The sequence below is a fragment of the Salvelinus fontinalis genome, chromosome 2 (genome assembly GCF_029448725.1).
Source record: "Salvelinus fontinalis isolate EN_2023a chromosome 2, ASM2944872v1, whole genome shotgun sequence".
In the NCBI taxonomy this organism is placed as follows: Eukaryota; Metazoa; Chordata; class Actinopteri; order Salmoniformes; family Salmonidae; genus Salvelinus; species Salvelinus fontinalis.
The window spans coordinates 75,144,628-75,160,208 of NC_074666.1; the positions used below are offsets into that span (position 1 = coordinate 75,144,628).

General features: G+C 42.3%; 1 protein-coding gene across 1 annotated transcript in view; it reads right to left on the reverse strand.

Annotated features, from left to right (window-relative positions):
• The window catches only part of LOC129825938 (ubiquitin carboxyl-terminal hydrolase 43-like), a 107,772-nt gene that overhangs the window by 51,677 nt on the left and 40,514 nt on the right, over positions 1–15,581 (reverse strand). Inside the window, exons 3-4 of the mRNA XM_055886080.1 lie at positions 12,282–12,385; positions 2,711–2,803 (exon numbers count right to left, since the gene is read on the reverse strand). Coding sequence (XP_055742055.1) covers positions 2,711–2,803; positions 12,282–12,385 — 197 coding nt within the window. The remainder of the gene's footprint in view (positions 1–2,710; positions 2,804–12,281; positions 12,386–15,581) is intronic.

The window sequence follows — 15,581 nt, forward strand, 5'->3', positions numbered from 1 at the left end:
AAAGGTGAACATTGGCCCAGTCTGAGGTCCTGAGTGCTCTGGAGCAAGTTTTCATCAAGGATCTCTCTGTACTTTGCTCCGTTCATCTTTTCCTCGACCTTGAATAGTCTCCCAGTCCCTGCTGCTGAAAAACATCCCCACAGCATGATACTGCCACCACCATGCTTCACCGTAGGGATGGTGCCAGGTTTCCTCCAGACGTGACGCTTGGCATTCAGGCCAAAGAGTTCAATCTTGGTTTCATCACACCAGAGAATCATCAACAGTCATTTAGGAGCCTTTTGGCAAACTCCAAGTGGGCTGTCATGTGCCTTTTACTGAGGAGTGGCTTCCGTCTGGCCACATAAAGGCCTGATTGGTGGAGTGCTGCAGAGATGCATTTCCTTCTGGAAGGTTTTCCCATCTCCACAGAGGAACTCTGGAGCTCTGTCAGAGTGACCATCGGGTTCTTGGTCACCTCCCAGACCAAGGCCCTTCTCCCCAGATTGCTAAGTTTAGTCGGGCGGCCAGCTCTAGGAAGAGACTTGGTGGTTCCAAACCTGGTCATTAAGAATGATGGAGAATGATGGAGGCCACTGTGTTCTTGGGGACCTTCAATGCTGCAGAAATATTTTGGTACTCTTCCCCAGATCTGTGCCTCGACACAATCCTGCCTCAGAGCTCTATGGACAATTCCTTCGACCTCATGGCTGGGTTTTTGCTCTGACATGCACTGTCAACTGTGGGACCTTATATAGACAGGTGTGTGCCTTTCCAAATCATGTCCAATCAATTGAATTTACCACAGGTGGACTCTGAGGATGATCAATGGAAACAGGATGCACCTCAGCTCAATTTCGAGTGTCAAAGCAAAGGGTCTGAAACTTATGTACTTATTTTTCTTTTCTTTAGTTTATCATTCTACCGTCATCAACATTTTAATGCATTTTAACCACTTTAATCATTTTAAAGCTCCCAACATTAAATTACACATCATTTAGAAGCCCATTTCATAGACAGTGTTACAAACTGGACTATATTTAGTAACTTACTTTGAAGAGATGATGACTGGGTCTAAATAGGTGTTTGGTAGTCTAAATTCAGTGTACTTGTCTTTAGCCGCCATTTCCCAAAAGTCAGACTCTTCCCACACAATCCAAAAACATACTCAGCTTCAGAAGCATCTGCATTCACTAAATGGTGTGTGGTTATCCTTAGATATATTCGCCAGACTTGCTCAGAGGGAATTGTTGATATGTTGTTAATATTCTAAAGTAAAATAAATATTTGAAAAAATGCGTCAAATGCATTTTACAGACATGTCTTTAGTATTTTACAGATAGAAAGATTTAAAAAGTATTTATCCACAATCTGCTCCGGACAAGTCTGGTCCTGGAGTGTCTTAATAAAATTTAAAAAAACAATTAGGCTGACTTCATCCAGTGTCCAGAAAAATATACTTGCGTGATATGCAAATATGTGCATATTAATGAGAATTTGCATATTTTTCTAAAATAATTCAGAAATATTTGTATACAAAAAAGTATTATATTGTGTCTACATTCAACTGGTAAAAGATGATTGTGATATGATTGAAGGGAAAAAAATGTCCCTATGAGGGTGTTGTGCCTGGCCTTCATTGTTATTGACACTCCAGTTGCTCCCATGAGACTGAGCACTATTTCAATGACTGTATGTGTCACAAACAGAGAGCTCTAAATAATACCTGTTAAAGCTAGAATCCTTAATTGAAACAATAACAAAGCGTGCTCCCTGCCACTTTATTGCTAAAAAGCTAAGGGATGGGGCTGGAAATCTGTAACCACTCTCAAATTCATGTAGCAACAAGGATTCTAGCTTTATGTTGGATGCTCAGTATGAATGTTGATCTACAGTATGAGATCAACGTTGTAGTGTCCATTTGTGGTGTAGGATTGGATAGATGAGTGTGTGTGTTAGGCTTTGAATTTGCTAGGTACACCCTGGTACCTCAAAAGGAGGACACAGCTGCATGCACTTCTATGACACCCCAGCCAGGAATCTGAGATAGGTGTTAAACTCATCGCTTGACTCTTAATCATCTTTTCCAATTAGGACAACTACTCCATCTGCACTGGAGAATAAAGGTGAGAACCATACTGATTTGACTTAGGGTTGGTCAGGCGGTGTCTGAGAGGAAACATTATCTCCTGCTTTTAACAAAAAACAAAGTTGTCAAAAGTCTTCACAAAGAGCACAATTAATGAGAGGATGTAGGTGCTTGAAGAGTAAGGGCTTGGGGGGGGGGGGGACTAACTCCTTAAAAAATGATTTCATGAACAGGCTAACAGCGACCAAGCAGGGATGGAGTGATCTTTGTGACCTGGGCATGAATGTGACATTGTTCCTGGTTTCTGAGGTGGTGCTCCTCAGAGCTTTCATCTGGGCTTCAAGTACACTCCATCTCAGCCAGGTCTATTGTTTCTCTGTGCTACTCCAGATCTTTATCCATTCCTCTAACATTATGAGCCTCTAGAGGACTGAAAGGGACGTTAAAAAGACACCAGTGCTTGAGTCTTGTCTACAGTGTATTTCTACGTCTGTACCTAAGGCAAGTCTTTCTGTCTACTACGGCTTTGACTCTCACTGACAGATGTCTCCCAATAGCTGCACGTAGTACCATGGTGTGGTGTGATGTGTTGAATGGTTGTGTATTCAGTATGGTTTGTGCACTAACAGTGATAGTACTCACCTGGTGTGGCGCAGAGGGATGGGAAGTGAAATGCAGAGGAAAGGGTCAAAGGTGTTACTCTGTTTATGACAATGAGGGCAGGTCAGCGATGACCTGTGGAAAGAAAAACAAGATTGTGTGATGTTTGACGCCTGTTTTAGACACCTGAACATGCACTTCTGTGTCAGGCCAGCAGGAAAGTGCATCTTGCTATTAAAATGGACACACTGTATGTACAGTACGTCTTGATGTTGCTGTAGAGATTTTCTATGGGAAAGATAAGTGATGTAAGGGGGGTGGGTAGTGGGAAAAAGCATCATGGTGCGACTGGGCCTTTAAAAGGGAACCAGCACGCAGCGATTCCCTAATGATCACTAATACCATCATGGGGAGAATAGAGAACAGTCCTAAGAGATGGCTTGTTTCCTCCCTATATGAATGTTTAGGCCATAAGACTCAAAGGACAGGAAAAGAGAGCAAATCTTCCATTCTACCAATATTTCATTCCACACCTGGTTCACACACTGGCTCCAACAGACCCCTTTATGTTTAGGAGAGGAAGTTGCTTATTCTGGCAAATCACTAATTGTTTGAACAAAGAGTCAGAGGGTATTTCCATGGAAGTCCTCAGACTGCAGTGCTATTGGACTTGACTTGAATTGAACTTGACTTGAAGTACTTCTAAATCCTGTAATAGTTCTATGGCAAGAACTCCATGACTGGTTCTTCTAGTCAGGAAGTGAAAAGCATTTCACAAGGCTGCCTGAAACTGTAAGAGCCTTTAGGACTGGAGTGGAATTGAGTTCAACAATGACTTTGCTGCATACAATCAAAACAAGTTGACAAAGCTATGGTTTCTTCGCAAATCTGAATTTCAAGCATAAATGTCCCTCTTCCTCTTTTACCCAGCAAGGCGATGTTTTAAGACAGTATTTCCCTATTCCTGTGTTTAGTATTTTTCATATGATCAGTGCACAGAGCCTTCACTTCTCCAGCCTGCATGTCAGGAACCTTTACAAGGGGTAGCCTACCATGGGAATCTTAGCCAGAGCATAGCTGTTTAAATGGGTTTCCCTTCTAGGAAGGCACCTGACAGACCCACAGGGGCGAGTGGGGGAGAGTGAATAAAGCCCTATTCAACTCAACCCAGCTGACACTGGCTCTGAGTGGAGCTCTCTCTTGGCAGAGTGGATCGCTCCCCTACGGATGTCTTATTCTCAACAGGAAACAGAGGAGCTGCCGATGTTCCTTGCATACAAATAACCCTCCAGCAGCTCCAATAAAACATAGATGTACTGTGCATTGTTAAGGAACACTTAGGCCTAAAGGAAAATGAGGTGATATTCCCGTGATGCCTAATGGATGAAGTGTGAGCAGCACTTGAGAGGGAATCCCTGTCTTTGAAGCAGTGATGCTGAAGGGTGAGAGTTTGAGTCAGCTTAAACACTAGCCCAGGGGTCGGCAACTAGATTCAGCCACAGAACAATTTTTGACGGAGCGGATAGTGGGGGACCGAAACATAATTATAATAATTTGTACACTGCAAATTGACCCCAACTAAGCCCAAAAAGAGATTATATTTGAAAATAACAATAATTTCATACCTTATTTATATTAAGACACGATGACATACACTGAGTGTACAAAACAGCCCTTTGCCCTCAGAACAACCTCAATTCGTAGGGCAGGGACTCTGCAAGGAGTTGAAAGCATTCCACAGGGATGCTGACCCATGTTGACTCCAATGCTTCCCACAGTTGTGTCAAGTTGGATGGATGTCCTTTGGGTGGTAGACAATGCCTGATACACACGGGAAACTGTTGAACGTAAAAAATCCAGCACCGGGTTAGGCCGGGGGTGCTTTACATGGTACATCGTGCTCTAGCAACTCCTTGTGGTAGGCCGGGTGCCTGCAGACTGACTTCGGTCATCAGTTGAACGATATTTCCTCTGACACATTGGTTCAGCTGGATTCTGGGTTAAGCGGGCAGGAGTTCACTTCTTTGATATAGGGGGCAGCATTTTCACTTTTGGATGAATTGCGTGCCCATAGTGAACTGCCTCCTACTCTGTCCCAGATGCTAATATATGCATATTATTATTACTATTGGATAGAAAACACTCAGAAGTTTCTAAAACTGTTTGAATGATGTCTGTGAGTATAACAGAACTCATATGGCAGGCAAAAACCTGAGACAAAAACCCAAACAGGAAGTGAGAATTCTGAGAAGGGTCGATGTTAAAGTCATCGCCTATTCAATTCCCTGTAATATATGGATCGGTTTGCACTTCCTACGCCTTCCACTAGATGTCATCAGTCTGTAGAACGCTGAATGAAGCCTCCAGTGTGATGTGGTGCCGGATGGGAGGTGTTTCAGTCACTGGTCTGGCAGATTGCCAGTTCTTGCTCACGCGCTTTCCTCATGATATCGCCTTGCGTTCCATTACTTATACAGACATGAAGAAATGCTCCGGTTGGAACGTTATTGGATATATATGATAACAACATCCTGAAGATTGATTCTCTACTAAGTTTGACAAGTTTATTCGACTTGTAATATAACTTTTTGAAGTTTTCGTCCGACGTTTGCCTGCATCTGTGCGAGCGTTTGGACACGCAAAAGTAGCTAAGTAGCAAAAGTATCTAATTGGACATAAGTAATGGACATTATCGAACAAAACAACGATTTATTGTGGAACTAGAATTCCTGGTAGTGCATTCTGATGAACATAATCAAAGGTAAGGGAATATTTATGATGTAATTTCGTATTTCTGTTGACTCCAACATGGCGGAGAAATGTTGTTAAATCTGAGCGCTGTCTCAGATTATTGCATGGTGTGCTTTTTACGTAAAGTGTTTTTTAAATCTGACACAGCGGTTGCATTAAGAACAAGTGTATCTTTAATTCTGTGTAAAACATGTATCTTTCATCAAAGTTTATGATCAGTATTTCTGTTATTTGACGTGGCTCTCTGCAATTACTCCGGATATTTTAGAGGCATTTCTGAACATGGCGCCAATGTAAACCGAGATTTTTGGATATAAATATGCACATTATCGAACAAAACATAAATGTATTGTGTAACATGATGTCCTATGAGTGTCATCTGATGAAGATCATCAAAGGTTAGTGATTAATTTTATCTATATTTCTGTTTTTTGATACGACTATCTTTTGCTGGGAAAATGGCTGTGTTTTTCTGTGGCTATGTACTGAGCTAACATAATTGTTTGGTGTACTTTACCCGTAAATCCTTTTTGAAACCAGGCATGTTGGCTGGATTCACAACATGTGTAGCTTTAATTTGGTGTGTTTCATGTGTGATTTCATGAGAGATTGATTTTTACAGTCATATATTTGAAGCGCTACATTTTTTCTGGATTTTGGCCAAGTGTGACGCTACCGTCCCACCTATCCCAGAGAAGTTAAGAAGCACAGTTTGGTGGGTCATGTTTCAGAGGATGCCTCACTCAACCTTCGCCTATACCGAGCCTGTTGGGGAGCTGCAGCAATTAGACAAGATAGTAATTGGATCACAATTGGATATTTTTTTAATCTTTATTTAACTAGGCAAGTCAGTTAAGAACAAATTCTTATTTACAATGACAGCCTACCGGGGAACAGTGGGTTAACTGCCTTGTTCAGGTGCAGAACGACAGAGTTTTACCTCGTCAGCTCAGGGATTCGATCCAGCAACCTTTCGGTTACCGGCCCAACACTCTAACCACCAGGCTGGCTACCTGCCGCCCCTAACTTGAGAAATTGAGGAAAAATACAATATATATATAGAGCGAGAGAGAGAGAGAGACAGAGAGAGAGAGAGAGAGAGAGAGAGAGAAAGATAGACAATACTTATTTAACCTGTCTCCTCCCCTTCATCTACACTGACAAGTGGATTTAACCAGTGACATCAATAAGGGATCATAGCTTTTCAACTGGATTCACCTGGTCAGTCTATGACATGGAAAGAGCATGTTTTGTGCACTTATTGTATGTCTCCTATTTTATTTGTGGGAATACTTGGGAACAGATTTCCTAAATTAAACTATTTTCCTGTTGATTTTAGTATTTTTTTTTAACCAAAAACTAAAATCCCCGCCCCCCCAAAGAACTTTGGGCGGCCCCCAAAAAAACACTTGCGGGCTGCACTAGCCTGGGTAAAACTCTAAAAGCCATTTTTCCAAGTATCGGGAGGTTCAGTGTCACATTTCCTGAAAAATTATTTAATTATATTTGTTATAACAGCTATTATTAGAACAATCTACTAAAGGTTAAGGGTCTAAAGCAGGGTTCCCCCAATTTGGCTTGCAGGAGGTTTTATTTGGCCCCCCAAGTTTTCAGAGAAAAATAAATAAATAATAACATATATACTGTATATAGTACCAGTCAGAAGTTTGGACACACCTACTCATTTGAGGGTTTTTCTTTATTTGTACTATTTTCTACATTGTAGAATAATAGTGAAGACATCAAAACTATGAAATAACAGATATGGAATCATGTAGTAACCAAAAAAGTGTTAAACAAATCAGCCACCCTTTGCCTTGATCACAGCTTTGCACACGCTTGGCATTCTCTCAACCAGCTTCATGAGGTAGTCACCTGAAATGCATTTAAATTAACAGGTGTGGCTTGTTAAAAGTTCATTTGTGGAATTTCTTTCCTTCTTAATGCGTTTGAGCCAATCAGTTCTGTTGTGACAAGGTAGGGTTGGTTGGTATACAGAAGATAGCCCTATTTGGTAAAAGACCAAGTCCATATTATGTCAAGAACTACTTAAATAAGCAAAGAGAAACGACAGTCCATCATTATTTTAAGACATGAAGGTCAGTCAAAACCCATCAAGGGCTATGATGAAACTGGCTCTCATGAGGACCACCACAGGAAAGGAAGACCCAGAGTTACCTCTGCTGCAGAGGATACGTTCATTAGAGTTACCAGCCTCAGAAATTGCAGCCCAAATAAATGCTTCACAGAGTTCAAGTAACAGACACATCTCAACATCAACTGTTCAGATGAGACTGCGTGAATCCAGCCTTCATGGTCGAATTGCTGCAAAGCAAGCACAACTAAAGGACACCAATAATAAGAAGAGACTTGCTAGGGCCAAGAAACATGAGCAATGGACATTAGACCGGTGGAAATCTGTCCTTTGGTCTGATGAGTCCAAATTTGACAAGTTTGGTTCCAACCGCTGTGTCTTTGTAAGACGCAGAGTAGGTGAACGGATGATCTCCGCATGTGCGGTTCCTACCGTGAAGCATGGAGGAGGAGGTGGGATTGTGTGGGGGTGCTCTGCTGGTGACACCTTCAGTGATTTATTTAGAATTCATGGCACACTTAACCAGCATAGGTACCACAGCCTTCTGCAAAGATACCCCATCCCATCTGGTTTGCGCTTTGTTGGACTATCATTTGTTTTTCAACAGGACAATGACCAAAAACACACCTCCAGGCTGTGTAAGGGCTATTTGACCAAGAAAGAGAGTGATGGAGTGCTGCATCAGATGACCTGGCCTCCACAAACACCAGACCTCAACCCAATTGAGATGGTTTGGGATGAGTTGGACTGCAGAGTGACGGAAAAGCAGCCAACAAGTGCTCAGCATATGTGTGAACTCCTTCAAGACTGTTGGAAAAGCATTCCAAGTGAAGCTGGTTGAGAGAATGCCAAGAGTGTGCAAAGCTGTCATCAAGGCAAAGGTGGCTACTTTGAAGAATCTCAAATATAAAATCGATTTTGATTTGTTTAACACTTTTTTGGTTACTTCATGATTCCATATGTGTTATTTCATAGTTTTGATGTCTTCACTATTATTCTAGAAAATAGTAAAAAATAAAGAAAAACCCTTGAATGAATAGGTGTTTCCAAACTTTTGACTGGTACTGCATTTTCTTTTTTACATTTTCATTGTTGGACTGTAAAAACACTATGATATGAGCTCCAAGTGATTTTAATTTTGGAAATCAGTTCCCAAGCAGTCCCACGCATAACAGAGACACGTAATCATATAGTCAAATATATCTGTTTGGGCTTCTTGTGGTCAATTTGCAGTCTATAAATGATTTGTAATTATGGTCCGGCCCCCCGACCATCCTCTCACGAAAAACATTCTCCTGCGGCTGAATCTAATTGATGATCCCTGGCCTAAAGATGGGCTGTTAATTCTTCTCAGTGAGCCTGCAGCCTCACTGCATCTCTGGGTTCAAAAGGTCGTGGCCCCTTTAGAGATTGTTGATATGTAAGGCATGGTTCAGCAGGTGATCCTGAGGATCCAGACAAAACAAAGGAATTACCTTGAGTCACAGTAATAATCTAAAAAATGCTTCAAAGCCCTTTTTATTCAACCCTCCTGCAGAAATATAAATAAAGTGGCGAGACAAAACAAAGGTCACCCAGTCAAAACGATTCAGACAAAGAGAGGCGAGAAGCTCTGAGAGAGTGGTGGGTTTTCGTGCCGCTGTAAAAAGGCTGGGCTTCCAGTGAAACTACAGTACACCACGTCCGTAATCTGACATGCTCTGCTGCCTGCCGTTTGGTTTAACTCGAATGAGCAGCGCTTGACAGATAACACAAAGATTTTCACTGCATATTACCCATGCTAGGCAGTGAGCCATGCTGTGGGATGAGAACAAAACTAGCTATATCAAAGCTTTACCTTCAAGAACTGGGCAATGCATGATTTGATCAGAGTCTACAGAGTTGTAGAGAAATAATAGGTTCAAAATCAATACTTCCAGAGTTAGAGTAGGCACTTCACTTTTGCAGAGACATCCCATTCAGACAGAGAGAATTGTAATAACGGTACCGTACAGTCAATTGAACGACACCAACATGTGATGAACGTCAAATCAAATCAGAATCAAAAACTTAACAGATAAAAGGCCTGTCGGTATATATGAAGTTTGTTTGTAAACTGACTAAGTCTTGTCAAGTATAATGGGCCTGGTGATTGTATAGTGACAAACAGACCCATTACAGTGATAATTATATTACATAATGTAGTGTACACCCAGGACTCAAATGCTGGAGGGCAATGAGAGAGGGATAGAGGAACAGTTAACAAATCAAATATAGGGACTCCAAAGGCTGTTCCTAAAACAAATAGCACAACAAACATCATAAGTATATGTCACTAATAGTATTATATTAGTTATTAGTATGACAAATATTTAATCATATAAAATACATAGTCTTTTGCAATTTCAAACATCACAGACAGAATGAGGATATTTATATTCGAAACAGGACATTTCACTGACCACGGGGACTCTGAATCCCACTTTCACACATTATTCTAAAAAAGCTTTGACAGTAGCTTTTCAGTCTTACACTTTCACGCCCAGGCCTCAATCCTCATCTCATACAATGATGCTGTTGCCTGAGTAAGTGATTTGGACTGGCCTAAGGGAAAAAATCAGATGGTTATGGAAAGATATGGCTATGGAATATTCCCTGAGAGACATTTCTATATAGTCCAGAGCTTTTTCCACTGAACTAAAGCCATGCTGTAGCTCTGAAATGCAAAGTTATGCTGTTTTTGAAGTTATACTATAAGTGATCATCAGTCAAGTGTTAGATTCCAGTCTGAATCATCCTGGCTGAGTCTGGCACAGTGTTTGAGTGGGTGAGCTAGCTATGGCTGCCGAGCTAGCTATGGCTGCTTCCTGTCTAGACACGCCCATTTCCCGGGTGTCAAAGCAGAAACATTCATCAGTGGGTAGCAATTAAGGGATGCGCTCTGACAGATGTATTAACGGCATAACACCAAGCTGCTGATTTTCCAAGGAATTAGCAGATGGAGGAAACAAAAACAAGCAGGAAATTACAAAGCAAATGGAAACTTCCAGAGTGGCAAGTGTTCTAATTACTTCACGACAAAGTTAAAAGGTCCAAATATACATCTGTTCTATTGTGCAGTTGTTTGCCTAATTCCTTGTCAATATAGTACGACATTAGTCAAGGTTACCCAGAGAAGAGTACAGCCAACGTAAAATTGGGGGCTTGACAGAGATTTACACTTGGCAGTTTGATGCAGAACTCTCATTGGCGCCTCTGTGAGAGTAGTGGACAGCCAAATCATGATGAAGGTACTGCAACAGCTCCATTACCTTCAGCAGCTCTAGTGATCTCCCGACCACAGCTGTGAGATGCATCTGTTTCATAGAAACACCTAGGAGGCTTTATCTCCAAGATTAAATGAACACTTGTGAAGCTTCAGAGGCTCTGGGTTCAAAACTGCTGTAGCAGGCGCTGAGGGGCTCTGAACACGGATTGAAAGGAATGTTATAAGGACTAAAACTGTGAAAACTCAATCAGGTTCATCAATCACAGCTTATCAGGAAAGCTACTAGAGCAAAGATTGTATATGTTTATTCAATATGTAGGTCATCTATGCCTATTCGATTTGTACAGTTGTCGTTTTTCACTTGACCTCAAACAAAAACCAACCACCCCACTCATTTTACTCAGGACCATAAAAACACTTGAAGGGGTCCCTAGTTACCTAGGAGACATAAAGGTTAGGTGGAGGGGCAGTCTTTCTTACTGCACTCTGTGCATGGGCCTTGTCAGTATTGATGCTCCAGCTAGGCTCAGTAATTACTGGAATGTCTGCAGTGATTTAATGAGGTTACTCTTTCTCCTGCTAATACATATACAACCTCTACCCACTTAGAGTTATAATGACATCTCCATTACACATGATCTGATAATTACAATTTAATTCAATCAATGAGAACTGGATCGATGAGGCATCGGTAATTGAATGTGATGTGGGAAAAATATTCCATACCTAACTCTGCATTGGTTGTACAATAATTGTAAAGAACTCATAGGAGAGGTGTAAAACCCAATAGACCAAATTACAGGCAGTGTGACCGATGGACTAACAGCTTATACCAAGACAAGCATGAAACTGATTTCCACACCAATGACCATAATTGCATTGAACTGTATAACATATAGTTCATAATTAAAGGAAATGTATTAAAATTAGAATGGGCAACAAAGTTTACCCAATACTTTTTTGTTTAGCCAACTTACAAAGTTTTTCTAAATCTCAATCAATCTCTCAACAACAGACTCCCTCGCAAGCTCATCCAGGTGCACTGACAGGAATAGAACAGGTTATACAAAAACACAACTGGCTCCTAATGGAAATAAAATAACAAAAGCTGTCACATTTTGACACTTTTTAATTATTTATTATTTTCTAGCATTATCATCTAAGGAGCAGGTTGAGCCATGAAAAATATTTCACAATGAACAAAGGAAAGAAAAGTAACTCTTCTGTTTTACATTCAAGACACTGAATCGGAGGGAAATTGTTGACTGACACAAATATGAGAGACAATTCTCTGTATAGTAATTCATTTATTTTCCACCTGTCCTTCAAGATGCAAGGCAGCAGTTTTTACATTAGCACAAGTCCATGACTTTCCACATTAAGTTCCAGGGGTTGAGTCAACTGTATTCTACTCAGCTCAGCTCAGATGCCATCAATGCTTGCAGGACTACGGTGCAGATAGTAATAGGGCTATTCTCTAGCAGTATGCTATGGGCAGACCTGGCAAACTGGAAACTCACTTGTATTGTGCCTGGAAGTGTTCCTGTACAAAGCTGTGGCATGCCCCGGGCTGCTGCGAGTGGGGAAGCTCAGTGACCATCGCCTCCTCTGATATACCAGGGCCCTGGAATAGAGAGTGGACAAAGAGAAACACATCATTGTAACATCTACAATCGCTAACAGTAAAAAAACATCTGGTTAAACTAAATCCACTGCTATTCGGATGACACCCAGATTTACATCCACACCAAACCCACCTCTCACCTGTTTCCCCCATCTCTGATCAACTGTCTCCAGGACATCAAAAAACGGATGACACCCAATCTACTCAAACTCAAGAGCAATAAAACTGAGGTCATGCTGGTGGCTTCCAAAGTTCCCCTCAAGAAAGTGGGTGACCTCATGATGTCCATTGATGGCTGCACCATCTGCCCATTATCCGAGGTCTGAAATCTGGGGGTCATCCTGGACCCCACTCTCTCCTTCGAGTCCCACATCAAGTCCGCCACCAAATCTGCCTAGTTTCACCTCCGTAACATTTATTTTTATTTAACCATCCCCAAAACAAGACTGTGCACCATCGTGGACTGGGCTTTCAGCGCTGCTGCCCCCCCAAACTCTGGAACTCTCTTCACCCAGCCACCCAAAACTCTGGGGGCATTGCTACTAGCTACTAGAGTTAGCGCAATGACATGCTAGCTGTTCCCATAGATTTCCAGTCATTGAGCTAACAACTATCCATTTAAAAGAGCCACCGCTGCTAAATGAATATAGGAGTTAACACTAGACTGATGGGAGGAACAGATCGGCATAAAATACACTGCTCAAAAAAATAAAGGGAACACTTAAACAACACAATGTAACTCCAAGTCAATCACACTTCTGTGAAATCAAACTGTCCACTTAGGAAGCACCACTGATTGGCAATACATTTCACATGCTGTTGTGCAAATGGAATAGACAAAAGGTGGAAATTATAGGCAATTAGCAAGACACCCCCAAAAAATGAGTGATTCTGCAGGTGGTGACCACAGACCACTTCTCAGTTCCTATGCTTCCTGGCTGATGTTTTGGTCACTTTTGAATGCTGGCGGTGCTCTCACTCTAGTGGTAGCATGAGACGGAGTCTACAACCCACACAAGTGGCTCAGGTAGTGCAGTTCATCCAGGATGGCACATCAATGCGAGCTGTGGCAAAAAGGTTTGCTGTGTCTGTCAGCGTAGTGTCCAGAGCATGGAGGCGCTACCAGGAGACAGGCCAGTACATCAGGAGACGTGGAGGAGGCCGTAGGAGGGCAACAACCCAGCAGCAGGACCGCTACCTCCGCCTTTGTGCAAGGAGGTGCACTGCCAGTGCCCTGCAAAATGACCTCCAGCAGGCCACAAATGTGCATGTGTCTGCTCAAACGGTCAGAAACAGACTCCATGAGGGTGGTATGAGGGCCCGACGTCCACAGGTGGGGGTTGTGCTTACAGCCCAACACCGTGCAGGACGTTTGGCATTTGCCAGAAACACCAAGATTGGCAAATTTGCCACTGGCGCCCTGTGCTCTTCACAGATGAAAGCAGGTTCACACTGAGCACATGAGCACATGTGACAGACGTGACAGAGTCTGGAGACGCCGTGGAGAACGTTCTGCTGCCTGCAACATCCTCCAGCATGACCGGTTTGGCGATGGGTCAGTCATGGTGTGGGATGGCATTTCTTTGTGGGGCCGCACAGCCCTCCATGTGCTCGCCAGAGGTAGCCTGACTGCCAATAGGTACCAAGATGAGATCCTCAGACCCCTTGTGAGACCATATGCTGACACATGCACATTTGTGGACTGCTGGAGGTCATTTTGCAGGGCTCTGGCAGTGCACCTCCTTGCACAAAGGCGGAGGTAGCGGTCCTGCTGCTGGGTTGTTGCCCTCCTACGGCCTCCTCCACGTCTCCTGATGTACTGGCCTGTCTCCTGGTAGCGCCTCCATGCTCTGGACACTACGCTGACAGACACAGCAAACCTTTTTGCCATAGCTCGCATTGATGTGCCATCCTGGATGAACTGCACTACCTGAGCCACCTGTGTGGGTTGTAGACTCCGTCTCTTGCTACCACTAGAGTGAGAGCACCGCCAGCATTCAAAAGTGACCAAAACATCAGCCAGGAAGCATAGGAACTGAGAAGTGGTCTGTGGTCACCACCTGCAGAACCACTCCTTTTTTGGGGGTGTCTTGCTAATTGCCTATAATTTCCACCTTTTGTCTATTCCATTTGCACAACAGCATGTGAAATGTATTGTCAATCAGTGTTGCTTCCTAAGTGAACAGTTTGATTTCACAGAAGTGTGATTGACTTGGAGTTACATTGTGTTGTTTAAGTGTTCCCTTTATTTTTTTGAGCAGTGTATATTAAATGAATATCTGTCTAGTTAGAACATTGTGAAATGTTGTTCAGCAGTCTTTTTTTTCTATTAAAAGGGGATTTTCAAAGGCAGTGGAAAGTATTGACGTGAATGAAACCCGGGTACTTCTCTCTTTATTCTTTAATCCACTCACCTACAGCAGAGCTGAACTGGCCTTGAAAAAGATAAAAGAGGAGGAAAAAGCGATAAAACTAACAGAGACTGATCACTGAAACCATGCAAGGTCAAAAAAACAAGCTGATCGGGGACGGCACACAACGAGGGCATAGCCCAGCTATGTGATAATGAATGAAATTAATTGAAAACTGTCCACGTCAGTGCAGATTTTACTGAACTAATCCCCCTAGCCCTAGCTTCACCATCAACAACAATAACAGCAACAACAGCAGCCATGGTCTTTGCTCCTCCTTCATCGTCACTTCTGAGGGTGTCTCTAGCACTTTCCAATGGCGATTTGTTGCCAGTGTGACTCTGTGGAATAATAATTACTGCAGATTATGTAATGGCACACCATGGATGCAGTGTAGTCATTTGAAACCAATGTAATGTAAAATCTGAATAATTCTCTCACTATGGTATTAGGGTCATAGTTGCACCATTTCATAAAACCACGTTGTCTTGTGACAGGAGAGCCAGGAGGAGATGTGTGGTTGTGATGGATATTTTGGTACAGCAATGGTAAAAGCGAAACAAAAGGTACCAATACCACTGAGACACTGGCACTGAGAAAGGATGGATGACTGAGAAAAAGAGAGGTAATACTGTATAATGTCGTTAGGGGCATTCATTAGGCTTAATTACCCCTCTCATTTCCTGGGATAATTTTTTTATATATTGTCACATACATCAGATAGGTACTGTGAAATGTGTTGTTTTGTGTTGTTTTACAGGGTCAGTCATAGTAGTACTGTCACC